The sequence below is a fragment of the Apostichopus japonicus genome, chromosome 20, assembly GCF_037975245.1.
Source record: "Apostichopus japonicus isolate 1M-3 chromosome 20, ASM3797524v1, whole genome shotgun sequence".
Taxonomy (NCBI): Eukaryota; Metazoa; Echinodermata; class Holothuroidea; order Aspidochirotida; family Stichopodidae; genus Apostichopus; species Apostichopus japonicus.
The window spans coordinates 23,006,600-23,033,650 of NC_092580.1; the positions used below are offsets into that span (position 1 = coordinate 23,006,600).

General features: G+C 36.7%; 1 protein-coding gene across 3 annotated transcripts in view; it reads right to left on the minus strand.

The window, feature by feature from the left end:
- The window catches only part of LOC139960967 (testin-like), a 73,971-nt gene that overhangs the window by 44,617 nt on the left and 2,303 nt on the right, over nt 1–27,051 (minus strand). The window contains exon 1 of one of the 3 annotated variants that reach the window (XM_071959704.1): nt 18,482–18,778. The exons of 1 other annotated variant lie outside the window; for it this stretch is intronic. In XM_071959704.1, the coding sequence (XP_071815805.1) occupies nt 18,482–18,568 (87 nt within the window). In that variant the 5' untranslated portion in view covers nt 18,569–18,778. Of the gene's footprint in view, nt 1–18,140; nt 18,165–18,481; nt 18,779–27,051 lie in introns of those variants that run through there. One more of the 3 variants, XM_071959706.1, reaches the window with a different exon arrangement.

Genomic DNA, 27,051 nt, shown 5'->3' on the forward strand with positions numbered 1-27,051 from the left:
TAGTAATAGTAGCCAAGTAATTGCAATTTGGAGTATTTCACATTTGACCCCATGACCTCATTAATATTCATGATATGAGCACCAAAATCAACAGGGTTAATCTACTTACTATTGGCCACCCACTCACCAAGTATGGTAATGATTGGTCATTCCCTTGTTGAGTTATTGTGCATACAAACTTTTCATAACGAAATAATGCTAGGCCCCCCCCCCCCTAATAAACATGCATGATATCAATTGCAACACACATCAGTGTGTGGAGACTATCTACCAATATCATCATACCAAGTTTGACGAAATTCCAATAAATAGTAGCCAAGTTATTGCAACTTGGGAGTTTTTCACGTTTGACCTGTGACCTCATTTATATTTTTTAACTTTGACCTCGTATAACTTCGCACACGAAGGTCACACGGGGGTCAACCTATTGACATTTATGATCAGAAGGTACCTTTGACATTTTTGGTGACCTCGGATCACATGACCGTTAAGTTTGAAAATATTCCCCTATACCATTTGCAACTTGTCCCAAAATATCAACCGTGTCACACCTTGGAACTGAGAGTTATTGCATTAAATGTCTGAAAATTAACTTTGACCTCGTATAACTCCGCACACGAAGGTCACACGGGGGTCAACCCATTGACATTTATGATCAGAAGGTACCTTTGACATCTGAAAATAGCATCGAAACTGTAAAAATCCCCAAAACATGAAAAGGTCACCAGAGGTCAAATTGAGGTCAAGGGTCACCCAGATGCGGGTCGACAATTGGATTAAATTGAAGCAACTCCCAACCCTAACGGACAATTCATTCTCAAGTTATCGCAAAAATACTAGTTTTTTATCATTAATTGACCTTTGGTGACCTCGGATCACATGACCGTTAAATTTGAAAATATTCCCCTATACCATTTGCAACTTGTCCCTAAATATCAACCGTGTCACACCTTGGAACTGGGAATTATTGCACTAAATGTCTGAAAATTTACTTTGACCTCATATAACTTCCCACACAAAGGTCACCTGGGGTAAACCTATTGACATTTTTGATTGTTGAGACGTGAATATAGCATCAAAACTGTAAGAATTCAAACATTTTTTTCTTTGCCCATTTTCTCACCGAAAATACTAGTTTTTTAACATTAATTGACCTTTGATGACCTCGGATCACATGACCGTTAAGTTTGAAAATATTCCTCTATACCATTTGCAACTTGTCCCAAAATATCAACCTTGTTACACCTTGGCCCTGGGAAGTTATTGCATTAAATGTCTGAAAATTAACTTTGACCTTGTATAACTTTACACACAAAGGTCACCCGGGTGTCAACCCATTGACATTTTTGATCGGAAGGTACCTTTGATATCCAAATCTAGCATCAAAACCAAACATTTTCTTTTTCGCCCGTTTTCTCCCAAACTAAGCACATTTTTTCTAATGTGACCTTTGACCTTTTGACCTTGGTTTCAAATGTAGTTTGATCTGCTGATTCCAAAAATCAACACGATAAGTCTGTACAGCCATCCTAACTCTGACCGAAAACTTTGACCCCATATAAGTTCGCACACAAAGGTCACACGGGGGTCAACCTATCGATATTTATGATCGGAAGGTACCTTTGACATCTGAAAATAGCATCGAAACTGTAAAAATCCCCAAAACATGAAAAGGTCACCAGAGGTCAAATTGAGGTCAAGGGTCACCCAGATGTGGGTCGACAATTGGATTACACTGAAGCAACTCCCAACCCTAACGGACAATTCGTTCTCAAGTTATCGCAAAAATACTAGTTTTTTAACATTAATTGACCTTTGGTGACCTCAGATCACATGACCGTTAAGTTTCAAAATATTGCCCTAACCAGTTCACAACTTGTCCCAAAATATCAACCTTGTCGCACATTGGCACTGGGAGTTATTGCAGTTTTAGTATTTTGGGTTTTTGGACCATAACTGACCTTTGGTGACCTTTGTGGGCACCAAAAACAATAGGGTTCATCTACTCACTATGGGCCACCCACCCACCAAGTTTGATCATGATCAGTCAATCCCTTGTTGAGTTATCGTGCATACAAGCTTAAGCGTCACACACACACACACACACACACGCCAACCTGAATACATAGGTTCCTTTGCTTTCAGCAAGGAACCAAAAACCCCAATATTGTTAAACAGCACAGTTGAGAAAACTAGAGCATCAGCACTTGTGGCAAATTTCGACAGAGATAAACAAGACCTAGTATTTATGAAATTTGACCATTACAGGTAACAGGAGATATATCTTTAGTGGATTTAGCACTTTGGCATACATAACCCACTGTCAGCCAGTCAATTAATGACTTATTAATCAACCACTAATCAATCGCTAAACCACAAACAACAATTCACCAGACATTTTTAAGGCAACTAAGAGAATATTCTCCAAATGGCTCCATTCAGGAAATTGCTTAACAATATTAATATTGTAACTCTGTTACTGTAAAGTTGTGATGCAATGGGAGTTCTGTGTGGAAGGTGTGGAACCATTGTGGTAGTTTAAATCCCCTTGGAATTATATAGGGGTTATCTCTCCTGGCATTAAGTAAACCAGTTGTAGTTGTTGGCAGATTACAGTATGGCTTTTGGGGCTGCTCCTATAGATCGGCATGTGGTATTAGGCTTATCCTGGGATTGTGATGTAACACATGTTATATTTTCTAGGGATACTCATGTGATCACATTCATCTCTATAAAGGAGTACAATTGTTTGGGGATGGTAGTAATGCACTGTAGTATTTGTGTATTTTGTCTTAAGGTAAGTTGTAGAGTAAAGTTCATCATTTGTATACATGTGGTATTTCCACGTATTGTTAAGGGATTAAATGCTAATTACCTGGGAGGGACAGAACAGTCTTCTGTTGCTGTTGGATGAAACACTCTTGATGGTAGGCTTCAGGGCACCAATACCACAGTGCATTCCTATCATCTCCAACAATTGTACTCCCATTGCATCACAATTTACAGTAACAGCTTTACACTATATAATACTGTACCTTATTTTTAATCACCCAAATGTCCCTACTCCTCCTTTGCATCGCTTTTTGTTAAATCTTTTTGTATTAATGTCTCTGTGTCCTTACATTTATTAGTTTAACTAAGTTGCTTAAACAGGGAAACACCAACGAGACAAGCCTACAAAGGTTTTCTAGGTCACTTCCTTAAATAGCAATGTACGTCATCACAAATTAATTAACCTTGTTCCATATGCAGTATATGTACCCTGTGATAAAACAAATAAATGATATGAAAATGAAATGATTACGCAAGTGAAGACGTGTAAATTTAACTTCCTTTTAAACACTATTTACATTTAATCAATATTAATATGAACCTTCATTGTTATCAAAAGTCTAAATTTAAAGAAAGTGCAAACCTGACATAACCTCCAGATTAAAACCATGTTACAAGATTTCACTAAACTTTGTCAAAGACTGACTCTTAAGTACCATCCTGTAAGAAAAATTGAAAATTGTGCAATTTCTTAAAAACATGTCGTGCAGCAGTCTGGAAATGCCAGTAATGTCACATCAACAAAAGCAGGCTTAACTGAGTCTAAAATAATATCTTCTCTTTCTTTTTCTTCGGGGGGGGGTGGGGAGGAAGGGACAAGGAACAGACATTCCTAAACACCATGATTGTAAACACCAACATAATGACCATAACCTCTGCAGTCACTTATATCTCAAATAAGCAGTTATATATCGACCTACTGCTGTGTATAACTATCAATCTCCCTACCAAACAACGAAATTTACCAATTATGACTGTGATTTTTTTCAAATTCAACAGGACAAATATCTTGCAAAGGTTTATAAGCAATTTGAACATTTGAATATAAGATTTTTCACAAGGTAACAACTCAGTAGTTAAACTCAATCTCTAATAACTTTTATAATTGCACTAGCAAAGCTCCACTCATTTTCATATATTGTTTAAACAAATCAAGGATTTCTTACTCAATTGGAAAGTTGTGTGCATGGTTAAATTAGAATATGAACTGCAAGTGGATATTATACCTGACATTCACAATACATCTATGCAGTTCAGCTGAACAGAATTAAAACACCAAAGTGCTGTGATAACAGTTGCCATAGCAACCACTCTTAAAATCTGTAAGTTATGGGAAATTGTACAAATATTGCAAATCTAGTTACAGGCAATATCAGTTCAAGTAATAACGAGCCACCCAAAAAAAATCTTCTAAATATTAGGAAATATATATAGTGAATACTGAGAGCTACTATAGCCCAAATACAGTTAAATGAAATGCAGTTTGAAATGACTAATTATAAGCAACATGGGTCTAGTATGTAATGAACAGTGCACCAAGCAGTATTACATGTATAGGCCTGCACCATGAAAGATATATCTATCTATTTATAACTATTGAACTACTGTTGCGTCAATGCGCCATGAACGTAGTCCATGTATGCATAATATGTACAGTACTTAGTTATTACAGAAGGTGCTTAAATTTTTTATCGATTGACAGTGACTCATAAAGTACCTAGGACAAAGAACATGATGACTTCTACATATTTACTACAGTTATCAAATTACAACAAAATACACCGATTTTAAATCCATGAATAGTCACAATGCTAACAAACCCTAACAACACAATGAGTAATACTGAAAACATGTATAGTCTAACAGTCTCCTTACCATACCTGTAGGTATGCGGAAGCTTTTCAATCAACCTACATTTTGTCCCAGTTTTACACAAACACATGCTGAGATTGCTTAATAAGTCCTTCATATAATATACTGTATTGTAGTGCTTGGTACAGTACAGTAGTATATACATGATATTGTGTCACACTACTCGATTGATCAATGTTCACTTGAAGACACAGGTAGCAAACATTTCCATCAGGGGGCATTCATTTTCCCCACTGCAGCTCATTGGGGAAGTCTAGTATTAAAGATTAATCATTGATTGTAAACAGGAAGTGTCTGTACATAGTAGCCTGCTAGAGGTGAAATAGCACATTACATAAAATGTAAGATATATTGATACAATTAAAAATACAGATCACAATTTGTGATAAAATTTTCAAAAGTAAAGTAAACTGGCATCCAATGGTTAAGTAGACTGTTTCCGTTCGGATGTGCATCGAATACTGCTTGCAACGTCATAATGCTTAAATTGCAAGGATGAAGGATTAGATGGGTCCCGTAACGTGAGCAAGGCCAATGGCCCACGGACCAAGGCTTCATCTCCTCTCAAACTCAGCCCACTGCCTACTCATAAATTACAGTGCAGGTTGATTGCAGAAGCTCATTTAATCTTATTGTTTATAGAGTACAGAAGCTCAGTCTTAATTTCCCTTGGTAAGTTATCCAAAATGATTAATGTTAATACGGCAGCTTTAACAATGCTGAAGTTTGAAAATTTTGGATTCCAATGATACTTCTAACAGTCTGCTTCAAGTCATCGTAATATAATATGTGACACTAAATATTATAACAACTTAGAAGACCCTTGTTTCTACTTTTTGAAACTGATAGGGAGTACACAGATATGTTCTCAAGCCGGATGGTAGTGGGCACCTGGCAGTTTTGAATGCCGCCCAGCACAAACCGTATTTGAAAAATTTCTGCCCAGCGCTATTTTCGATGATTAAATTTAACAACTTTTACTATTACCAAAATATGGGTGAATACTTGGCATAGAAGTTAGCTCCAGAATAGGAAAATGATTGAACAATTTGCAATCTAAGCATACTTCCTTTGCATAAATTTCTAAAGCAGAGAGGGATACCAGTTGACATATATTTTAGACCCCTCCCCCAGGAATGTGGACCACACTATCGTACAAATCCGCCCCGGCACTCAAATATTCTTGAGCACATTCCTGAGTATAGGAAACTTCAAAGAATCTCAAATTCAGAGCCATAAAGTGTCCCACCAATAAGACCAAAAATAATCTAGTGACATCATATGTCAATTTTTATCAATATCACATTTATTTCAGGAGGAAATTCAAGCACAATAGATTCTCTATATTTTCCGCTCATTAAATAATGATTTCCCAAAGGTCCAATAATTTCCAGATATTTCCCAGTTTTGGGGATACATTCATATTGACGGCCATTTTCATGGCAGTAGAATCCAAAACTATACCTCTTAATTTCTGAGCCTTACAAGCAAAGCTATGTTAATATCAGCAATCAGAATAAAGTGTATGATTGCAAGGGAAATTTCCTGATTAATTATGTAAAAATGAACATAAAATTTATAATCAGTCATTTCTCAGGTCAACATAATGATGCTCTCTTGTCAAGAGATCATGTCAGAGTTCTTTTAATTAATAGCTTGAGACATTACAGTATGATCAACTGTAATTATACACAATGAGTGTTGTGATCATGATAATTGTCATGTTATCATAGCCATTTGAAGGGAAATTAATTCTCAAAGAATAACATTCATCACAAGACTGGTTCCGGTTGATATAAATGCCAGCCAGAAAACGTGCTCTAATAAGGTATCTATAGCTGGTGCATGGATTGGTAGATTACGCAAAAATAGTGCAGTGGGTAGTGACCCCTCCAGACTAGAGGGTCATTTGGGGTAAAACAGAGTGCATACATACATGTAAATGAGACAGGTATTAAGAGGAGAGCAGTAAATGATCAAAAGTGTCTTGTACTACACATTTTCAATAGCTTCATATGCATGAAATAACACAGTGTCCGTTTGTTGACCCATAACAACTCACCACCAAAGTCCTTTCTTTTAGTAACATATTGATGCAGCACGAGAAACATGTTAACTTTTGCTTTGCATTCATCCCAATTATTAATCATATACACTGTACTGCATTTCTGAATGCAAATTTGATATTGGGACTCTCTCCATGCAGTCACTCCCAATTGTTCTAGTTCTGACAAACTTGACAAGTTGCACCATGAGTTCATATAGTAATGCAGTATGGTAGTAATTTCATTTGTAATTATTGGAAGAAGAGTTCTGGTAACATATTCAAAGTTTCAAGTCATATAACTGTTTTAAGCAGATAAGCACCAGCTGATAAGTACAGTAACTTTAAGGGTTTTCTTGGCAACAACCTGGAACTGCAAAGTCAATCCCACACAATGGTTTTGTTTGAATTTCCTGGTTCCTTCATGACCCCATTCAAATTTCCTTTCTTCCAATTATTACCATCGTTTCGTTCTGTTCTTTCGCAAAATCCCCTTTTCAATCTCACACGTATGCTATGCACTATTGGACAGTCAAATTTGTACTGTATACCCTTTCTCACTATGCATAGCAATTGTGTTTATAATGACATTTACTGATTACAATATTGATTTTTACTTGGCTGTACACTATTCAGTTGCACACCACAGTCTAATACCAACAACTGCACAGTAACCTTGAAAACCAATAGTGTAACAAAACTGCTTAAATGTTCAAAAAATTTGCTGCACTACCGTATGTTGTATACAAGTGTATTCTAACACACAGTTTCCCATACTATAGTACCTTTGACCACAGACACAGTACCAATATTTATATCTTAGTGGCAAATTTATTGCTGGATGCATGCATTGCTAGAAATCGACACCAGATTTAATAATACATTATTAATATTAGGTATATTTCTGTAACAGCAAACATTAGTAGGCTCTTTACACCTCAAATATACATCTCATCCATCCTTTTTAATGTAACAGAATTTGCGACTAAATTTTGTTTCTGCAATTCTACAGAAACTCAGAAAATGTGCCAGGTGGGCATGGTTATGTACATACAATATGCACACAGGAAGGGGGTCCCAGTTAAGCAGTTAGGTTTCCACATATAAGATCTTAATACATGCCTGCCAATGCTCTGTTGATAACTTTATAAATAGACAGAGCATTGAAAAACAGGTCTGATGAAAGAGATTACCTCAAGATCGACTTACTAGTAATCCTGTGGTCACTATTTTCAGTCCTGTTTTTCTAGTGAAAAATTAACTTTGAAATTTTGAAAATTGTTCTTAATTTCCAAGACAATTTTTCTAATATTGTTACTCTATCGCAACAAAAAAGGCAAATTTCTCTGGAAAACCCTTCCTTGCCCACTTCGAATGAAAGCGAGCTGTGATCCCTGGTTACAAGTGAGATGGACAATGTACGATACTGCAGCTTCTGACTGGTCCTTCAGCCCCCTCCCCCCTTTGCCTTCCCCTCCGCCTTCCCCCTCCCAGCAAGGATTGTTTATATAGGGATTGCCACCAACTAAGATCTGGGTAGCTCAGCTGGTAGAGCAGATGATCTTTATTCCTGAGGTTACTGGTTTGCATCATATTTTAGCCAAATATTTCTTTGCTCTTGACCTCTTTTTTTCTCTCTCCTTTTCTCTTTTGTGAGAAAATCTAAGACTTAATGCAATATGCAGAGTGGTTAGCTCTATAGATCTATACATGAACACAATAATGAGATTTGAACAGCCAATTTCACGTTATTCTGTCCTACAGTATACAGTAGATTACTGCATGCTGTACATGTACGTACGTGCACCTCATCGCAGCTGTTTGATGCAGCAATGTAGTATACATGTGTACATAAATCCTCGTACTTGAGACTGACAATGATGAATATAGTGTAAATTAACTGGAACACTTAAATTCTCTATTTTAATTGGTCCATTTTCATGCTTTTTGAGATACAGTGAAAATAACACAGCTGTGGAAGTGGAACACCAAGTGACACATCAAAATATAGTTCATGGTGTGCCATATAAAAGGATGGAGAAATGAGAAATCTAGGTTAGGGATCAAGTGTAACTGACAGACTTGAAAAGGCACTGGCAGGTTATCTTGATTTTGATATACTGTACTGTACTGTAGTGGATAACAAAGATGGTAGCAGAAACAAATTAGTGACCTCATCTCTCACAATTGGTTCCACTAGCTGACTGCAATACTTTACACGATACACCATAGATCACGAGAATCCTATGGAACTACAAGTCAAAATGTATTGTTTCTTCCTCTACTTCTTGAAACATAACACTAATTACTGTACATACTTCATTTCATCAAAATAATACGAGGACCTGTGTTGTGGTCCGTAGGGGAGGGGTGAGGGGGAGAGATAGTTAAACTTTGTAACTTAATCAAGTAATTGAAAGCCCTAAAAGTTCAAATAAATCTATATGATTTTCCAAGGTCACTATGAAGTATGATGCAACATCATAGCATAGAGATTTCTTAAATTTTATTTTATAAAATAAATTACAAAATACACTTTATACATAAAATACTCTTTTTTTTGGGGGGGGGGGCAAACTTCTTATTTACCTACAGTACAGGTCCAAATTATAAATAAAAAAATAAGATATGCCAGACCCCTTTGTGACAGCTGTAAAGCACAGTCAAGTACAGTACAGTGAAATCACACAGAATTTGCATTACACTAAAACAAATCTTCAAACTAGGAATTGGGGAAGTTTATTCCGATTCCCATACCTCTAAATGCAGCTGTGATATCCATACAATTTGCATACAGGATTTTCTGACTATACTGCCAACATCATTGCAAGTGGGGATGAATTTATCACAAATAATAAATTCATGTTTATATCTACAGTACAATGGCTATCACAGCCTTGTAATATATGCTGTGTAGCATGTGTATGCATTATTACACATGTATATACAGTGGATATAGATGTCCACAAGTATGGGACTGAATCAGCATAATTCGTTGGTGTTTGAGTTTCACGGATGAATAATTCCATTGCTTCTATTGTACCTAGCTAGCAGGGCCTTTTCCCATCAACAACTCTGTGTACAGTGTAATGGCATTGTGAATATGAACAGTGACTTTCTGTATAATCAAAGGCTTTGCAGGGTGGAGACTTTGATTGCCATAATATTGTACTAAGAGAAAATCTGCCACCAAATACCGTCATGAATAAACTGGCATATTATGGGACCCAAGACAGAATGGTGTTCATAATATTTGTTGATTGCTTGTTGATTTAGTAAACTTTGTAGAGTGCTACAGTACAGTACGTTGATAAAGTACAATTATTTTGTCATTTATTCAAAACCTGCAAAACTATTAACATGATCCTTTGACAGAAGGTCACTAAACTTGCTGTTTGGCAAAAGTTAGCAATGGGTAATTGCAAGGTAGTAGCAGAGGGGGGGGGGGGGGGGGTAGGAACAGCTCTTCTAAACTTTAAACCAGAGTATACAACAGACTATTAGACCATTGCTTAAACAATAATAAATCTTATCACGTCAGTTTATATATTTAGTAATGTGGTAAAACAGTTCTCAATGAATGGTCCACCTATCTCAGTTTCCACTGCAAGTTGCTTGTAATACTATGACTGCAAAGAGTACATTGCAAATTTAAGTTTGAAATCAAGTTACTGAAATTTATAACTGTTATGCTCTTCATAATTTCTTCATGTGTAATGTATGACTCTTTTTGTGAAAATGTATTTAATTTAATAATCCCAAGCAAATTTAGGATCTTGAGTTAAGCCCAGCTGTCATTCAACTCATGAATCTATAAACAACAGATCAATAAACTGTAACAGAGCAAATATAGCTTGTTTGTAAACCAAATTTACTTTGTTCTTTGTCATACAGGAAATCTTGCCTCCATGCACCTTTGCGATGAAACAAAACATCTGTGTTGAGGTGCAAACAGACAAATTTACGTCCAATGTAGTTCTTTACATGTGTGCAATGCAACGTAACTGCTAACGTATGCATGCACAAGCTGTGTGTCAGCTATAACCTTCATTGTAAACAGAACCATGTATGTTTAATTATCAAGATTGAATGCACTTTGTGAAACAGTTTTATATCACAATCCAAAGCTCCCTTCTACCACAAATCCCATAAAAGTGAGGAAAACCATTGGTGATAAAAATTAACACTCCCCCCCCCCCATTCTCCCCAATCCCTCCCTCCTTTCAATATTTTTTTTTAATTTCTTTTAAGGATGGGAGCTCGGATGTAACATTTTTACCTTTGATCTCATTCATTCTGGTAGAGTTCTTTGTTTTCATTTCATCATCATAAGTTTGCAAGCTTTCCAAAAAGCTTAGGGACAATTACTGAATTTCTAACCCGACCGTACATTTAAATTTCAAATATGATGAAATAGATGACCAACTATGCAACACTGCACTTTGGGTGAAGGTCGTTCTTCCATGTTACCTTGACGATGTACTTTGTAGTTAGATCATTCCTCGAACCCCTTTCCAAAAAGATCTATTACTTATGTTTTTACACACATGAATTCATTTGAAACCATCCAAGACAGTCAGTCTATTCGTTTAGCTGGTTGATTAAAGCCTTGGTTCCTATGATCAGACATAATTTACTAAACACTAAAATCCTCCTGATTCAACATTTCATAAATCATGCCTGGTGAGCCTTTAGGCTATACAACCAGCAATATAATAGCTGCTGGCAATGTCAATTCTTGTGTACACAGAAGACTGCATCAATCTCTCCAATGTTAAAGGATAAGTCCAATATTGTTTTTCCCTAATATATTTTCCACCAATGTAATTAAGTATTGCATGACATTTAGAGTATATACCTCAGTTTGCATGATATGTTAGAAAGGGCAACATCCCATCACAAATGAGATAGGAGTACGGTACTGTGGTGGGTGGGTGGGGGAAGTGGAATGGCCCGAATGGGTACATTGGAGTAGTGTTTCAACCACTGTGAACTTGTTGGGACGTTGAGCCGGGCACAGCAACCACCAAGGGGTACTGTACATGCAAAGGCCTGCCCCTGATGGAATTCAAAACAAAATCTGTAACTTAGGGTACAGTAGGCACCAGGATTCAGGCCCTTGGCACGTTGTCAACTTTTACAAATAGAACTGAACACAAAATATTTTGCTTACATGTACTAATATTTTGATGCCATGACTGGTGCTACCATGTACGGTAACAGGTTAGACAGTTAATTACCATTGCCCAGCACGAGCGATATTCTCCCGTATCCTTTCTTGCTATGATTCACTGTAAGTAGAGACTACACTATAAACACACTTATTAAGTTACTGAAAAATACAGTATACTTCAAAAGCTAATTTACCACTGGAGAGAATATTAACTGATTATGTACAGTATGAATATAGTAGAGTTAAACATTTCATAAACAGACTTCCCGTTTAAAGGCATCACCTCCCTGCTTGAAGCCAACTCATAAACTAGCTTCAACACAAGGTTCTAAATTACTCGGCAAATATGATGAGAAAGATTTAAATTAATTTCAATGTTCATACACTGGTGCTGAAAGAATGGAGTGCTGTTTTTCACACTCAATTACATCAAGGATTATGGGAAACCACCCCAGGGGGTAATAGCAAACAAAATTATTTACCGCTGGGAGGACACAGAAGCTGAAGAGACAAGACATTGAGAGAGAGCTTTGAACATTTTTTGAACTCTGAGGATATTACTGTCATCTTATCCTGCTTCTGTAATACTTTATCATACCATAGTACAGTGTACACAGTTCTGCTAATTTATCCCACGGGGAAGTCACAGTTTGTTCAAAGTACAGAGTACACAAGTGCTGTAGAAAAAGTTACTTTGACAACCGAGTGAAGGATATCACAAGGGGCAACACAATAAAGCTCAATGAACAAAAACTCTTTTTGTATGACTATAATCCACATATACATATGCAAACAGCTTATTTCAGAGAGAACTCCCAACAAAGTGGTTGTCTTGAAAATCAACATCAAATTGACAAAAGGTGGCTATTTAAAGAGGCTGTTTGAACAAGCTTAAATTCTGCATAAATTTTGCATTGAATTTCTGATTCTTGGTGGTACTACTGTACTCACTCTCTGCCATTAAACTAAAGGTCAACAGTATCGGTTCCAGATTTAAGCACGCTAGAAATTAGCTGAGAACTTTCCAAAAAATAGTTCCTCAGAGACTCTGATCCTCCAAATTGTTCCCATGATGATTTTTTTAAAACAAAAGACAATGTCTCAGTCTGGATAACTGCTCTTAGAGTTGCAGCAAAGTGCTTGTTGAATTATTTAGTAAGGCTGATATTCTGATATTTGTTTGTCTATCTTTTTGCCGTCCTTTTTGTGCTTTTGGATGTTTACTGTTTTTCTACTGCATTATATTGTATATCTTTTGTATTGAGGGCTCCTCTGGAAAGCAGTGCTTCTGCACTGAGCAGAACTACCCTCATTAAACATGACAATAATCAAAAAATATGAAAAAAAGACCATTATCTGACAGTCTGGTATATTTGGGTAGCAATACTGATGTCCTTGAAAGTAAAGATGTCACGATATCTGAAACACAGTCTGCTACTGTACTTTAATAACAGCGCTGCTATAATGATAAAGTTTACTTTATACTTAAAAGCAGATTGTTACTGGTAGTCTGATAGTAGGAGGCGACAAAATTTCTGTCTAATGGACTACCAAAATCTGCTGTGGAGGTTGTCTGGCGATGTACTTGTTGCTTAACATCAAATTAATGAAAAACCCACAAAAATGTTAAATGATAATAATTGCTTTAACCTCTGCCCCCCCCCCACCCCTCCCTGGTGTTCATCAACCTACTGTACACATCTCTCCTATGTACAGTGTACATCCTACGGTAACATTCTGGTCTTTTTCATTTTGAGCTACATTTGATCAGACGTCCAAATTTGCTCTTCGGACGACCAAACTTTAAGTCCTAGTTGTCCTGAGGGATATGTGAAATGATACTATAAATCATGACACTAAATTTTTTGTAAGACCCAAATTTTTGGTATATATTATATTCAACAATTTTTTTATTTCTACAGTACTTACTTGTAGTTCTAGCTTTAGAAATAAAAACAGACTGATTGTTGTCACCATGGGAACGGGAGTGGGATTGGTATGCCATGAGTCATCTCTGGGAACATAAATAACATTAATCCTCCCAACTGAAATGGACAAAACTATGTTGCTGAAATTATTAACTTGAAGAGCTCTCTATTCTTTAAATGTTATTTTTTGTCTGATTCTCTTCTCTCTTTTTTTGTTATTCTAGCTTGGAATATTCAATTTCAATTTTACTTTCGATTTGTTACACAGCTTTGCAGCTGGTAAATATAATATTTCACAATTTGAAAAGTTACACAAACATGATGACATGAACAGCTGACTCCACAGCACATTAGGACTTATATTACGAGAGGTATAAGACTCAGGTAATACGTGCATTCGGTAAATAGTCTGTATAATACTGTCAAACTATAAACCGGTATAAAAATTATGAATTTGTCTTGACAGTTTTTCGGCCTTTACAAACATTTTGGAAGGTGCTTGCTTCACTCGAAATGGCATTCCTTGTTATATCACATCAATCACTTGAGATCAAGGCTAGGATTGACATGTCCGCCAACACCAACAACAAACTAACTGTTTAATCACTGTACAGTAGGACCCTACTGTAGTGTACTGCACACTTAATCTGTTATGTATGCAAATTGGGTAGATTGCAAAGCCCAATGCCTGAAAAGATGTATCCAGCAGCTTTTACACACTGTACCTGAAAACACTAGGTGGGGAGGGAAGGGAGAGGGAAGGGAGAGGGGAGAGGGAAGGGAGAGGGAGGGGGTCAATTAAGCCATACACACTATATAAATACAAAATGTGAACACTTAAACTTATGTACAATTGTGATACACTGATATATACTGTACAATGTTTTACACCTATATCCACATAACAAGATAAACTGCCTAGATAAAATAAACCTATGTAACATTAAAAGTTTACCATTGGCTATGAATTCAATTTCATAAGTCATCATTTTTTGTACATAATGTATTCATTTCTAATTCATGCTGCAATCTATAGTGTGATTTAGTGTTGGCCGGGAAATACCGGTGAGGGAAGTGCCGGTACTTCCTGTTTTGCAGCATTTTGCAGGTCTACCAAGTCTGTTCCGTAGTTTTGTTTGTATTGTCCCCAAGTTGGAGAAGACTCGCTCTATAGGTGCAGAGCTGGCTGGCAGGAACTTCTTTCATTGCATGAATAATTAGATGAAACTAATCAGTAAGTTATATACTATAATTGATTCTTATTGGATATCAGACACCATTTGAATGAAAATCAGTATAATTAATGAGTGCTCACTGAACAATATAGTTGCTTCTCACATGATTTTGTATTCACCAATATTTCCCAGTGTTTACCAATGCTTGCCTTATTTCCCACTATTTTCAGGTATTTACCAACATTTCATGGTATTTCCCAATAGTTCCCAATATATCCTGCCTGGCTGGGAACTATTTATAGTACCCGGGAAATAACCAACTCTGACTGTGATTCATCAACTTGATTTCTTTAAGCAGTTTGTATCAGACTGTGGGCGAATATGTTCAAACAATAACGAGATGAAATGCTATGTAATTCATAAATTGCAATATTTGTAAAAAAACTTACTACTCAGAGATAATATGAAAAAGAGTTTGATTCTGTCGTCTGCTAGTTGACTATGAACAGACTGCAGCATATATACATGTATGAGATGTCATTCAATCATGTTAATGCAAACCTTCTAGTTCCATTAGACTGCTAACTGGTACTTTTTTGAGTGCAGAAAGCTTCAGGAGTTTAGTAATTTCATGGTCATTCAAATATTGTTATCAGTTTTATGACATCAGTTGAGAAATTAGAAGAAGACTGTTAGTTTGTGAGGCAGCTAATAGGACTAGTGCACTACTCTGAATGTAAAATGACACATGAGTTGAGTATATAACTATCACTGAGGAATAACTAAGCCCTACTGTGTGTATGTATCTATTCTTGAGATCTACTGGTAGTTCACTCAGTATCCTTTCTGTTTACTGTTTATATGTTAAATAACATGAAACACCTAAACCATTGATCCCTTCTGCACTATTAAGTGATACATTTATGTCATTAATCTGCGTGTATATCGTACAGTGGTTAAGTTAAGCACATGTACATGGCACATTGCAATACACAGTTTGATAAAACACTGCAAGGAGCTCTTAGTGTGAAGAAAGGCACTGGAGGTAAAACAATGATAAAGAGAGACAGAAATTAGCCTCCTGTGATTACTTATACCCTTTCTGCATTTCAGGCATACATGATCTGATGCCCATACGACAAGGAAGATCAACATGCAATGAAAATTATATTGGGTTTAAGCTAGGCTACATATCTCTGTTATTAAAGGCATTGAAGGCTCGCCCCAAACCGCTTGCCGCCCTCTGAAAAAAATTAACTTTCCGTTGCTTGCAAGTGAAGGTTTTTTTCTTGTCGCTACAAAATGCAGACAGTAATAAAACATGATATCTTGTTATCTTTTATCTGGACCTGAGATGTCCATCGCTGCTATGTACACTGTGTTGTGTGTATTGACCGTAACTGCATGTATCAACTGTACACTAGTGTCTTATTACCGATGGTAGCAAGCTGTGTGTGTATTTTTTGGGATTGTTGGTGGCGTCTAACACTTCTGATACAACTCATTCGAAACTAGGTCAGAGTACCGGCATCAGACGTTTCTTTGTGCGCAAGTCTTCACTCTCTTTAAGATGTGGTAGGTTTGACGCTGAAGTACACAGTGTTGATGTTTGTTTTGAAAAGCACTCAAATTTCTCATAATTAAGTTGATCAGACACTAAATTATTCCCTAACAACTACACTAGAAAATTTTACACAAAAACTGCCTTGAAGGGACTATGTCCTTATTAATTTGTACTCGCTACTAAGGTGGATCTACAAAGCAAGTATTAAGTCCATATAAGCTGTATTTTGGGGGTTATTTTATTCACCAGGCTTTTCAGTTTTTCCTCTATTGACCTCAAATAACCTTAACCTCCACCTATCAAAACTGAATGCAAATTTCACCAGGTAGCTAATTAGATCACAATCCTGTTGTACATCAATTACACAATAACCTCTAAACTATCCTATCAACTGAAACAGTCTATATACAGTACCTCTTTACTACTTTGACTACAGCCGAAATGACGATACTTTGTTCGGGGAAATGCAGCAAAGTTGTATTATTTGAATATGTATAACAATTACAGCATGTACACTACCCCATTGGAGAAGTAGGCTACAGTACTTATTTACAGACGTTTTTCAAATTTACTATAATATACATCATGTTAAATGGGCAAAATGGTCCAAACAAAACATTTCCTTTAATTGCATGCTACCAGTAGCTCAAAGTTGGGTCCAGGGTATTAAAAGAACTAGATGTTTTCAGCACAACGGTTAAGTCCCACCCACTTTTGATAATTTGCATTAACACTCAGTGTCCAAAGGAGTACAGTATGTCAAGCAACAATGAAGGCAGACTTAGGGATTTTGCAAAGCTAAAAGAATGCTAAGCTTCAAACATGTATCAAGAATTGGCTTATAACCAATTGTAATGCTTAGCTATATCTTTCAATAAACATAATATATATACTACAAAAAAGATAGAATTTTGTATTGGTGAGCTAGTGTACATGAACTGCATGAAAAAAGTGCAAATTCCTTACACTGAATGTATAAGAGGTGTACAGTATACAGTACAGTCCAAAACAAAAAAGGGAAGGGGGAGGAGGGAGGTTCATGGACCTTGGTGATGAGACTAGATCAGATATTGTCACTGGGGTGGGCTCACTTCCATTGGTACAGGGTGTTGCCAGTGGTAACAGGAGCAGAAAATGGATCAGAAATGATTCCCCTGCCTTGTTGAATTTGAAATCAGAAAGCTTTGCCGTCAGTCTGTATTTGTCAAAAATAATTATGCTGTATACTTTCAAATGCACTAGCCTACAGTGCACATGACTTCCTGATGCTTCAAGTTACACACACTAGGCTTGAACTTTATATTCAAATCATGCACAAAGCCATTGATGACCAAAATTTGGGCCATTATTGAAAGTCAGATCCATGTATGTAGCAATACTAACATTTGACTATTTGCTTGGTATTTATTTTTGTGTAGAGCGATAAGGCATTAATTAAACAGTTATCAGACCAACTCATATATCATGAGGTCCTTTTGCAATTTTATAGCCTAACAGGCTAACAGTAACATGACTGTAAAAATAACAAGGTCAATGTCGGGAAAATATAAATGTTTGCCATGTTATATCTGTGCCCAATGCCTTGTACTAGTTCCTTTGGAATCTAGGCTTTGGCTTCAACAGTAAGACTTGCCAGGCAATTTAGTCTAGGCGGCTATGCCAGTTTCATTTGCCCAGGCCATAACAATACACGGGAAGTCATTGGTACGCAATCTGTTGCATATAACTGCAACTCGCGTTACACATAGGGCCCAGTTTCTAGTTCTATCGTTCTGAACATGTAAATGAAACCCCGAAAGATTAACGATCCGGCTTATAGCCTATTTGGTTAACCCCCAATTATGTATTAGTCCTAAGTTAGACTTAGACAAAGTAATGCGGAGGCCAGCCTACCTTCTTGACACTTGTATCAATCTCCTTTACTGAGGGGTACATGTAAGACGGCAGATCAGGATCAGTTGTATTCACTGCGGTCGACATTGTCCTTCCTTTGCCTTAATAAACTAATTCAAAATCGAAGAAGATATTGCAAAGATAAAGCGAAGATAAGCAGCTTATGGATGTATAAACCTTGGAAATCCACGTTGGAGAACAAACTTCCACTTGACAGAAGAATAAGCTTGACTTTTACTGATGTGATCAGATGATGGACCACTTGTGGTATGTACAATTAGTGTACTAACGATTTAACTAACCCAACGCACTTTTTGCACACCATCAAGTAGTTCACCGAAGTGCATCCAACAGAGCTCTTAAACAATCACTAGACACGTTACACGTGTGGGCTGTGCTAATGGCCAACGCTGTTTCAACTGCCTAAAAATCGTGTTGGTGGCGTTGCTTTAAAAGTGAATAAGCTTAGACATCTGTATCTTTTGGTGGTGGTCATTTTGAAATAGGGAAAATGCTTCATTATCAATGGCGTCGTCCAGATGTGACAAATTGAACTAAGGACCAAAAGAATGTGAACCAATTATTATCTTTTTACTTGGGAGGATGGGGAATGTTAGTGGCTGAGGCACATTTTGTCTGCACAATGCAACTTCATACACGCCGGAAATACAAGCCACTAAATTAAATTATTTTCTATGTATTCAGAAAAGAATATCAGCTTCAAATTAGAAAATTTGGATTTACGTGATAAGTATGTAAATCTTGTAAGATATTATCCTGTTAATTGAATAGGATGTTGGCCAATCTGTTTAATAAGACCAGTTCGTTGATCTATTGCTCATTTTTAATTCCATGTCTTTTGAAAAGGCTTAATTTGACGAGGAAAAAGTAGGTGCGATACCATCGTATCCGGAATGAGAGCAATGCTGATCGACGATACTGGCACCTGTAATGTTTGTGAAATGATATAAGCATGCTGAAAACCATGCGCTTAGAGAAGAATCAAATATGCACAAGAGCCTTCAATATACCCACGTGTTTTATTTTTTATTGTTTTTGTTACATTTGTGATAAGAAAAAATAAATAGCTAACGTAATGCACCTGCAGTATAGTGGAACTAATATGGCTCAAGTTTTACTGGCACAACGCCACTCTTATAAATATAATTGTACAGTGATGGCATAGTCTAGTAACTATAAGAGATCGTTGTTCATGGTAGAATCCTGTTGCACTACACATCACCCGGTTACGCTACGGATAGTATTGACTGACTTTGAATTTCACGCACAGGTGTGGCGACTACTTTTAGTGATGGCGCTAATCCTCAAAACCTAACTCGAACTACAACAGCTGTGGCTCAAACGTTTTTATACGGAAACTGATTAGGACATGCTGAACTTCCTTCATATATTTCTCAGTCTTACCACAATATATCTAGAAAATATATACAAAGTGAACATAACATCAGCATGAACTTGAGAGACATTTGTCAGAATAATGTATGCCATAACTGTATTTTTACCTCGGGTACTAGCCACCATCATTGTTGACATTGTATTCTATTTACAGACGTGGATACTACAAAACTAGTCATGTTAGCTGCATAATTATTGTACGAGCGAATTTAGAGACAAACTCACTCTTCTTCCCTATACCTAGCCACGCGAGCTCCCCATCTCTGATCTTAAATCTACTGAAATAAAACTAATAAATGTGAATATTTTAGATTTTTTTTTCGAAGGAAATCTCCCACTGTTTCTTTATCTTATTCCTTTATTTTTCACTTAAAGTCTTATTTCGGATAGTTTCGAGGTAAAGGACCCACCGGATTACTTCTTGATGTTTTTCTAGCCTATATGTCTACATATTACAATATTATGAAGATGAGGATACATTATTCTTTGTCCCATGTTTCCATGCTCCCTGCTGGACCCCGGGCCCATGATTGTAGCTCGCCTCTCGTCAAGCCTGAATATGTGGTGCTTCCATCATGTAAGCTTATATATGCTGGAGTTAAGCACATCATTCAGGCTCACTAAGAATAATAAAAACGAGGTTCTTAAGAAACATACGTAATACCGTGGACTTAAAGATTTCACTGAGCACCCTGCTAGTACGAGGCAGTTGAGTCTAATAATATTTGGTTTTGCTATTTACTATAATATTGACAAGTTGCGATAGTACGTTGAACACACTTAGGTTATGAACAGCAGTGCAGTTTGCAATCTAATAACATGTTTCAACTATGCTTTATTACGCTTGAAGGATAGTCTGTAACAGTATAGGCATATAGGTTGTGTAACCGACTTCATTCGGCACCTGAACAAAAGCATAAAAAGGCATTAAAAGCATTAAAATTAATCGGCGGAGAAAAAGGACAAAAAGCCAGCTGCTGCGTTGTAATCTAAATAACATATTTTTTCCCAATGCAATTTGTCAAGGTATCTCGACGAAGTTTAAAGTGAATCATTTTTACTAACTGTTAACATTAAGCTAAAAAAGTCTTTTCGATATGGAATATAAATGGTTAAATTGCAATATGAATATTTCAACTACAATAGTACTGCATGTGAGAGACAATAACTTCCGGGCACACTTTTAGTGTTCAGCAGGTGTTGTGATAAACACTTCTGCTACTTGTTTACATATAGTTGATCCTTTCATGCATGGTGCCTCAAACTATCGAAATGGCGGAGTGGACAATAAGGGAACAAATGTTGACAAGTATGGTTAAATATTTGCCACAAAGTAACCGTTTAAATTAATATGACGGACAATTAAGCTTTATAAAACATTAGGCATGGAATACTTATATGATTTTTTTTTTGCGGAACTATATAACACTTAGTGAGTGGTTACCAATTTAAACAAGATCCATCATTAATTGACATTTGTAGTGGATTTATCCTTCCGCAAGTGTCAGCGTTATGAGTGATGAGTATACACATGAACCGGGGAACTTGACGAAAACTTGAAAAATAAAAATCATGTTTATGGACCACGCCTGCTAGTCAAACCATGCACAATTATCACACAGTCATTGAGAAATCCACCATTTCAGAAAGCACATAATTGAATAAAAATATGCACGAAATATTTAAAATTATGCACAAACACAAATGCATACATATACGGCGGCATGTATAGGCCTATATGTGTCTGCATCAACGTACAAAGGTGTATACGTCAAACGGTGAGACATATATACCGTATATATGTATTATAGTAATATCAAGTATCTTCCCATAATTATTGTCTTCTCCTTCTCTCTTCACAGATATAGCTCGTCAAAAGCGAACACGACAGAAATGAAAGCTAAAGATGCGTTTCATATGGACCAGGCCAATGTTCATTAACATTTTTTAATCTTCTATTAGTACTGTGTGAGAGAATCTTATTACTTTATGTTTATACATTTAGGCAAATGTATATCCGACTTTCAGGACAAACTGAAAATGATGTCCCAATTTCACCTCTATCACACTTCCTTTCCCCATCCCATCCCAATCCCCCCACCCCCTCCCCCTCACCTACCCACCAGGCCTCCTCGGGTGCTCCTCGTGTATAACCGGGATCGTTCAAACAGTGTGTCATTTACCGTGCAAAATTTAAGTTGTATCCGTTTCTATTGTATCGATTCATTAAGGTATAGGTTATGCTTGTAAACCAAACGAGGTACCCAAGCACCACGATTTGCAGTCATACCTTATTCGAAGTTTCCGTGAAGAAACATTTTGCGTTTAATTTAATTACCGGTAAAATAATCAAACTTGAAAACTAAAATACTGAAACATAATATGTTACCATTCGTCAGATTAATGGTTTGATCTCGACCAAAACAATAACAAAGAACCTTTGTTTTTGGTTTGTATTTTGCATTCGCTCGATCTCTGTGAGAAGGCCAAAATTTTAGTTTAAAAAAAAAAAAAAATCGTGATTGTGTGATAATTTATTACACAATATAACTGCGAAATCAAGTGCTGTTGTAGACCGTCGATGTTGAATGCATAATATAGTAGCTTTAACATGCACCAGTCCTTTAAACCGGGCATGTGTGGTTTTAAGTACTGCAGAACATTTATAAAGGAAATATTCGGAAATGAAACGCATTCTCTAGGAGTGTTCTTTTAGGAGTGTTAGCTCAGTGGTTAACGCCGGTGCCTTTCGATCATAATTAGGTCGCGAGTTCGAGTCACTCCAAGATTAATGTATGTCGTCCATTTACAATTACAGAGTTATTGACAAATGACAATTCAAAATCATGGACGTTAAATATGAATATAAGAGACTGACTTCGGTCAGCTTGCGGTTTAAATAAGCCAATGATGGCTTCTTCGCGAGTTCCTGCTTGCAGGAGGATCTAAAATACATTCATACACTCTCATCAAACCATTCAGTCTTCCCCTACAGACATTCTCAAGGACAAATTGACACAGAAACAAGGATCTGACTTACGTATGTAAGTGCGTGTGTATGTATGTATGTATTTATAATGGTCACAACGATATTTCCTCGTTTCAAACGCATGTGATATTTTGACTTTCTGCATGACTCTGAGATAAAACTCGTGTACTCGTGCATCTCATGATTTGTGTGACGGGATACTTGGATTTACCAACACAGTCCAACTGCTATAAACCGGTATGTTCCTTTAAGCTTTTTGAAACCGGTACAAGGACTTTTTGTGTGTGTGCAAGTATTCTGATATTAGTATTATTTACACATAAGCTCAATCGAACACATACCGTATAGGCCTACATATACAAAATAAATTTTAGTGACTATAATGAAGTTATACAGTTATATAAACAGTTGAACAATAATTACAAACTATGATATTTTGGCTAGATCGGGATTCGCACCAGTGATATATACAAGATATACAAGCCCGGGGTTTGAATAAATGTGCTATCCAGTCCTTGTTAGTGGAAATCTCTATATAGCCATGCATATGCTCTGGCACCAGCCAGGAGCCACACCTTCTTTACCGCGTGTAACCAGGGATCTCATCCCAATAAGTTCACCCGATGCAACACAGGAATAGACAGGGAAAGGATGTCAAGAGGAATTTGTCTTTTTTTATGTATATTATTTAAGTAAAATAACATCAGAGAAGTGGTTGTAAAGTTAAGTCTTTGTCTTTAGCATAAATATAGCAGGTTTCTTTTATTAACGCAAAGATTTATAGTGGATCGAAACAGGTAATTTCGGTTGTCAGACGCTTAATGATGTAATTTAAAGTACACTTTTATTAGTAAGGTGAGAGTTTCTAACTTAAAGGAAATAGGTGCACGCTCTTATATTATATAAATGCTGAGGTCAAGAACTCCAACGACGTTATACATTTACAACCGGGCATATAAGCTTACATGAATAACAACATGTGACGAGTTTCAATTCGTAGCAGTGGCCATAACTAAATTACATACTCGAGTCCGTAGACGTTAATCTTTTACTGATGATCAGGAAGTTGAATTGAAACTTTCTAGAAATAATATTGTTAATATCAGCCGGATGAAAAACTGAGCTGTATATTGACAAGTAAACGCTTTGATGAAATAGCAGCCAGTCCGTCGCCAACTGAATAAGACACTCGTTGCCATGACGTGTTGCATCACGGGATAGTCAGAGTAATACTTCCTTGGTGTTTAGTTGTCTCAATGTGCAGATGTACATGTCGTTACTGGCGATGTTGTACGGTAGGCTATATAGACCTATAGTGCTTACAGATATCACCGGTGTCCCTGGTGTTGTTTTGTTGTTGTTTTTTTTTATTTTTGTCATCTTTAATGCACTGCTTTCCAGAGGAGCCCTCAATACAAAATACATATACAATATTATGCAGTAGAAAAACGGTAAACATCCAAAAGCACAAAAAGGACGGCAGAAAGATAGACAAACAAACATCAGACATCTAAACAAGATGTATAAGTTTTCATATTGCGTTTAAAAATATTAACATTTGGCAAGCATTTTAAATTTGGGGGAAGACTGTGTTAATGTAGAGAAATGTGTTAACTTAAATATGCGTTGATGTTAGGAATGGTACAGTTCAAATACAAAGCAACGTATACCCCGCAATTATTAGAGTGACCTACTTGGAATGAGAGAAGAGCCCGCTGGATATCTATATATTGGTCAGAGATAACTACTTTACCGCGTGTTCACGGTTGTAATTTGTACTGTAGTATGTACGATATATAGCCTACTGCAACTTTCACTGAACTTTCCTGTTTCACAAGGAAAAGAATGAAAATATTTCCTAAAGATCACTTAATGAAAGCATCACGAAACAAAATACGTATTTTTGCCGTTTATTCACAGTATTCCTTTCTTTTTATCGTAAAAACCACTGACGCCTTGAAAAAATGACGTTTACATGTTTGCGTGTATGTATATCTCATAGCCAAGCCTATAACGGCTACCTTGTGATTCTGAAAAGAGACATTAAGTTATAGTTTTCTTTTTCGGGGGGGGGGGGGGGGTATTTCTCTTCGTTTCAAAACTCAACACCAGAGAGAGATAATAAACCTGAACTCATCACCTTGATATTTCTATTGGATTTTTTTTTCTCAATGGTAATCATAAACATGTCGCAACGGATATTCGGACACATAAAAGTTCACAATAGACAGAAATCGTAGTCTTGCAAGGCAGTGGTGCGTGTTATAGCCATATATTATGTTTCTATATATATATATATATATATATATATATATATATATATATATATATATATATATATATATATATATATATATATATATATGACTGTCTGCATCAGTAATCTTGTTACTTTTTTGAGTCACTATAATAAAACTTCGGACAAGATCAATACATAAGTTCAAAGATTTTCCTGCCTTTGATCAATAAAGTATGAAGTATGCAATTGCTTTCATTTCTGGATCGCTGGGTTTTCTCATGATGTAACCTTACCGGTTTCTTATTGAATTCTTTCATCAGCGAGTGAATCATGCGTACATATACAACTCTGTACTAATGTCATCTGATATTTATGTAGCCTAAAATCTGACGTTATTGGATTAAACTCAATTGTGAATCCTTTTTTGATAAGTGCACCAGCTCGGGTGCACCGTATATACTTATGATTATTTAATTTGCAAGACAAAGAATACTTGCATGTTTATGCACGACGGGTGGCTATGATATAGTGATATGAACTCTATATATGATATCGTTGTGTTTGTATGTATTTCGCTAATGGCAGAACATATGAACAACCGTTAACATGATCTTATAGATATAAATAGCATTTTTTACTTGGTGTGAAACCTCGATAGGTTAACATCCAAGTTATGAGTATTATTTGTGCGTGTGTGTGTTATATTTATATATGAGGGAGTATATTGTAGAAGTATGTGGCACATTTTACGTTAAAAATTCATGCTCTTATTTAGAACGGCAGAGTAACACCTCCCCGTGTATCCCTCACACAACCACAATTCATTTTGTCACCCCCCGGCCCACCCCACCCCCTCCCTATTAGCTAAACTCCCGTGGAAGCCTAGTGAAATGTTGCATTATTTATAGCTTCTTGCCATTTTCGCAAGAGGCGCTCAGTATTAAAATATTGTTCTTATTGTCCATATCAAATTCAAAGAGGGTTACGAATAGTTAGAGTGAGTTGAAATAATTTCATTATTGATATAGGGTTAGGCAATACTGCATACCTCGTTTTTATAATGCATAGGCCTACAACCAGTGACAATTCTAGGGCTGGGATGGACCCGACTTCGGCGAGCTCATATATAACCCAGTGGTAAATATTAGAATTTAGAAATGTGTATCAAAGTCAAAGACAACCGGATACTTTGCATAATTCGTTTTCAACCTTTTTGCTTCTAATTGCAGCAATGTAACTTTTGTCAAGTTGTAATGGGTCTCGTCCTACACGACCTAGTGACGGAAGCAATACTTGTAAACAAAGTTCACGGACTTACCCTGTAATTTCTTAACTGTATATAACATGAGACACTGCACCAGACGTATGGTTTACGTTGTCAGGATGAAATTCAAGCCGCAGATTACAGAAAATTTCTACGGAAGTGGTGGTTATAATTCAAATTGAAACATCATGTTGTAGTAGTGGATTGTGGACTGTGTGCGTTACATGTTTGCGTGCGACAAAGCACCAATGCAAGGATAGTATCAGACAATTGCCATGCTGGCGTCACAAAGGATTGGTTAATGTTCCGTTTACATGTGTATAACTCGATTCAAACCATCAAAGCAATTATTAACAAACCCCTCAGCTTCGCCATCGAGACACAAGTTTCGGAGCCTCTATATACAGTTTTGTTTCAAACAAGGGCGTAGGAACCGGGGGGCTGGGGGCGCCAGCCCCCCCAGTGAAAAATGTGGAGGGGCGGAAGTATCATTCCGCCCCCCCCCGGTTCGCAAGTCAGAAAACCCCTTTTTCATTTCCAAATGAGAAAAAAAAATCTCATTTGGAGCACCAAATTGCATCTAAGGCCAGGTGAAAATACAAAATTAAGTTTACAAAATGGAGTGGGTGTTGAAGTGTGCTATATTGCACCAAATTGCATCT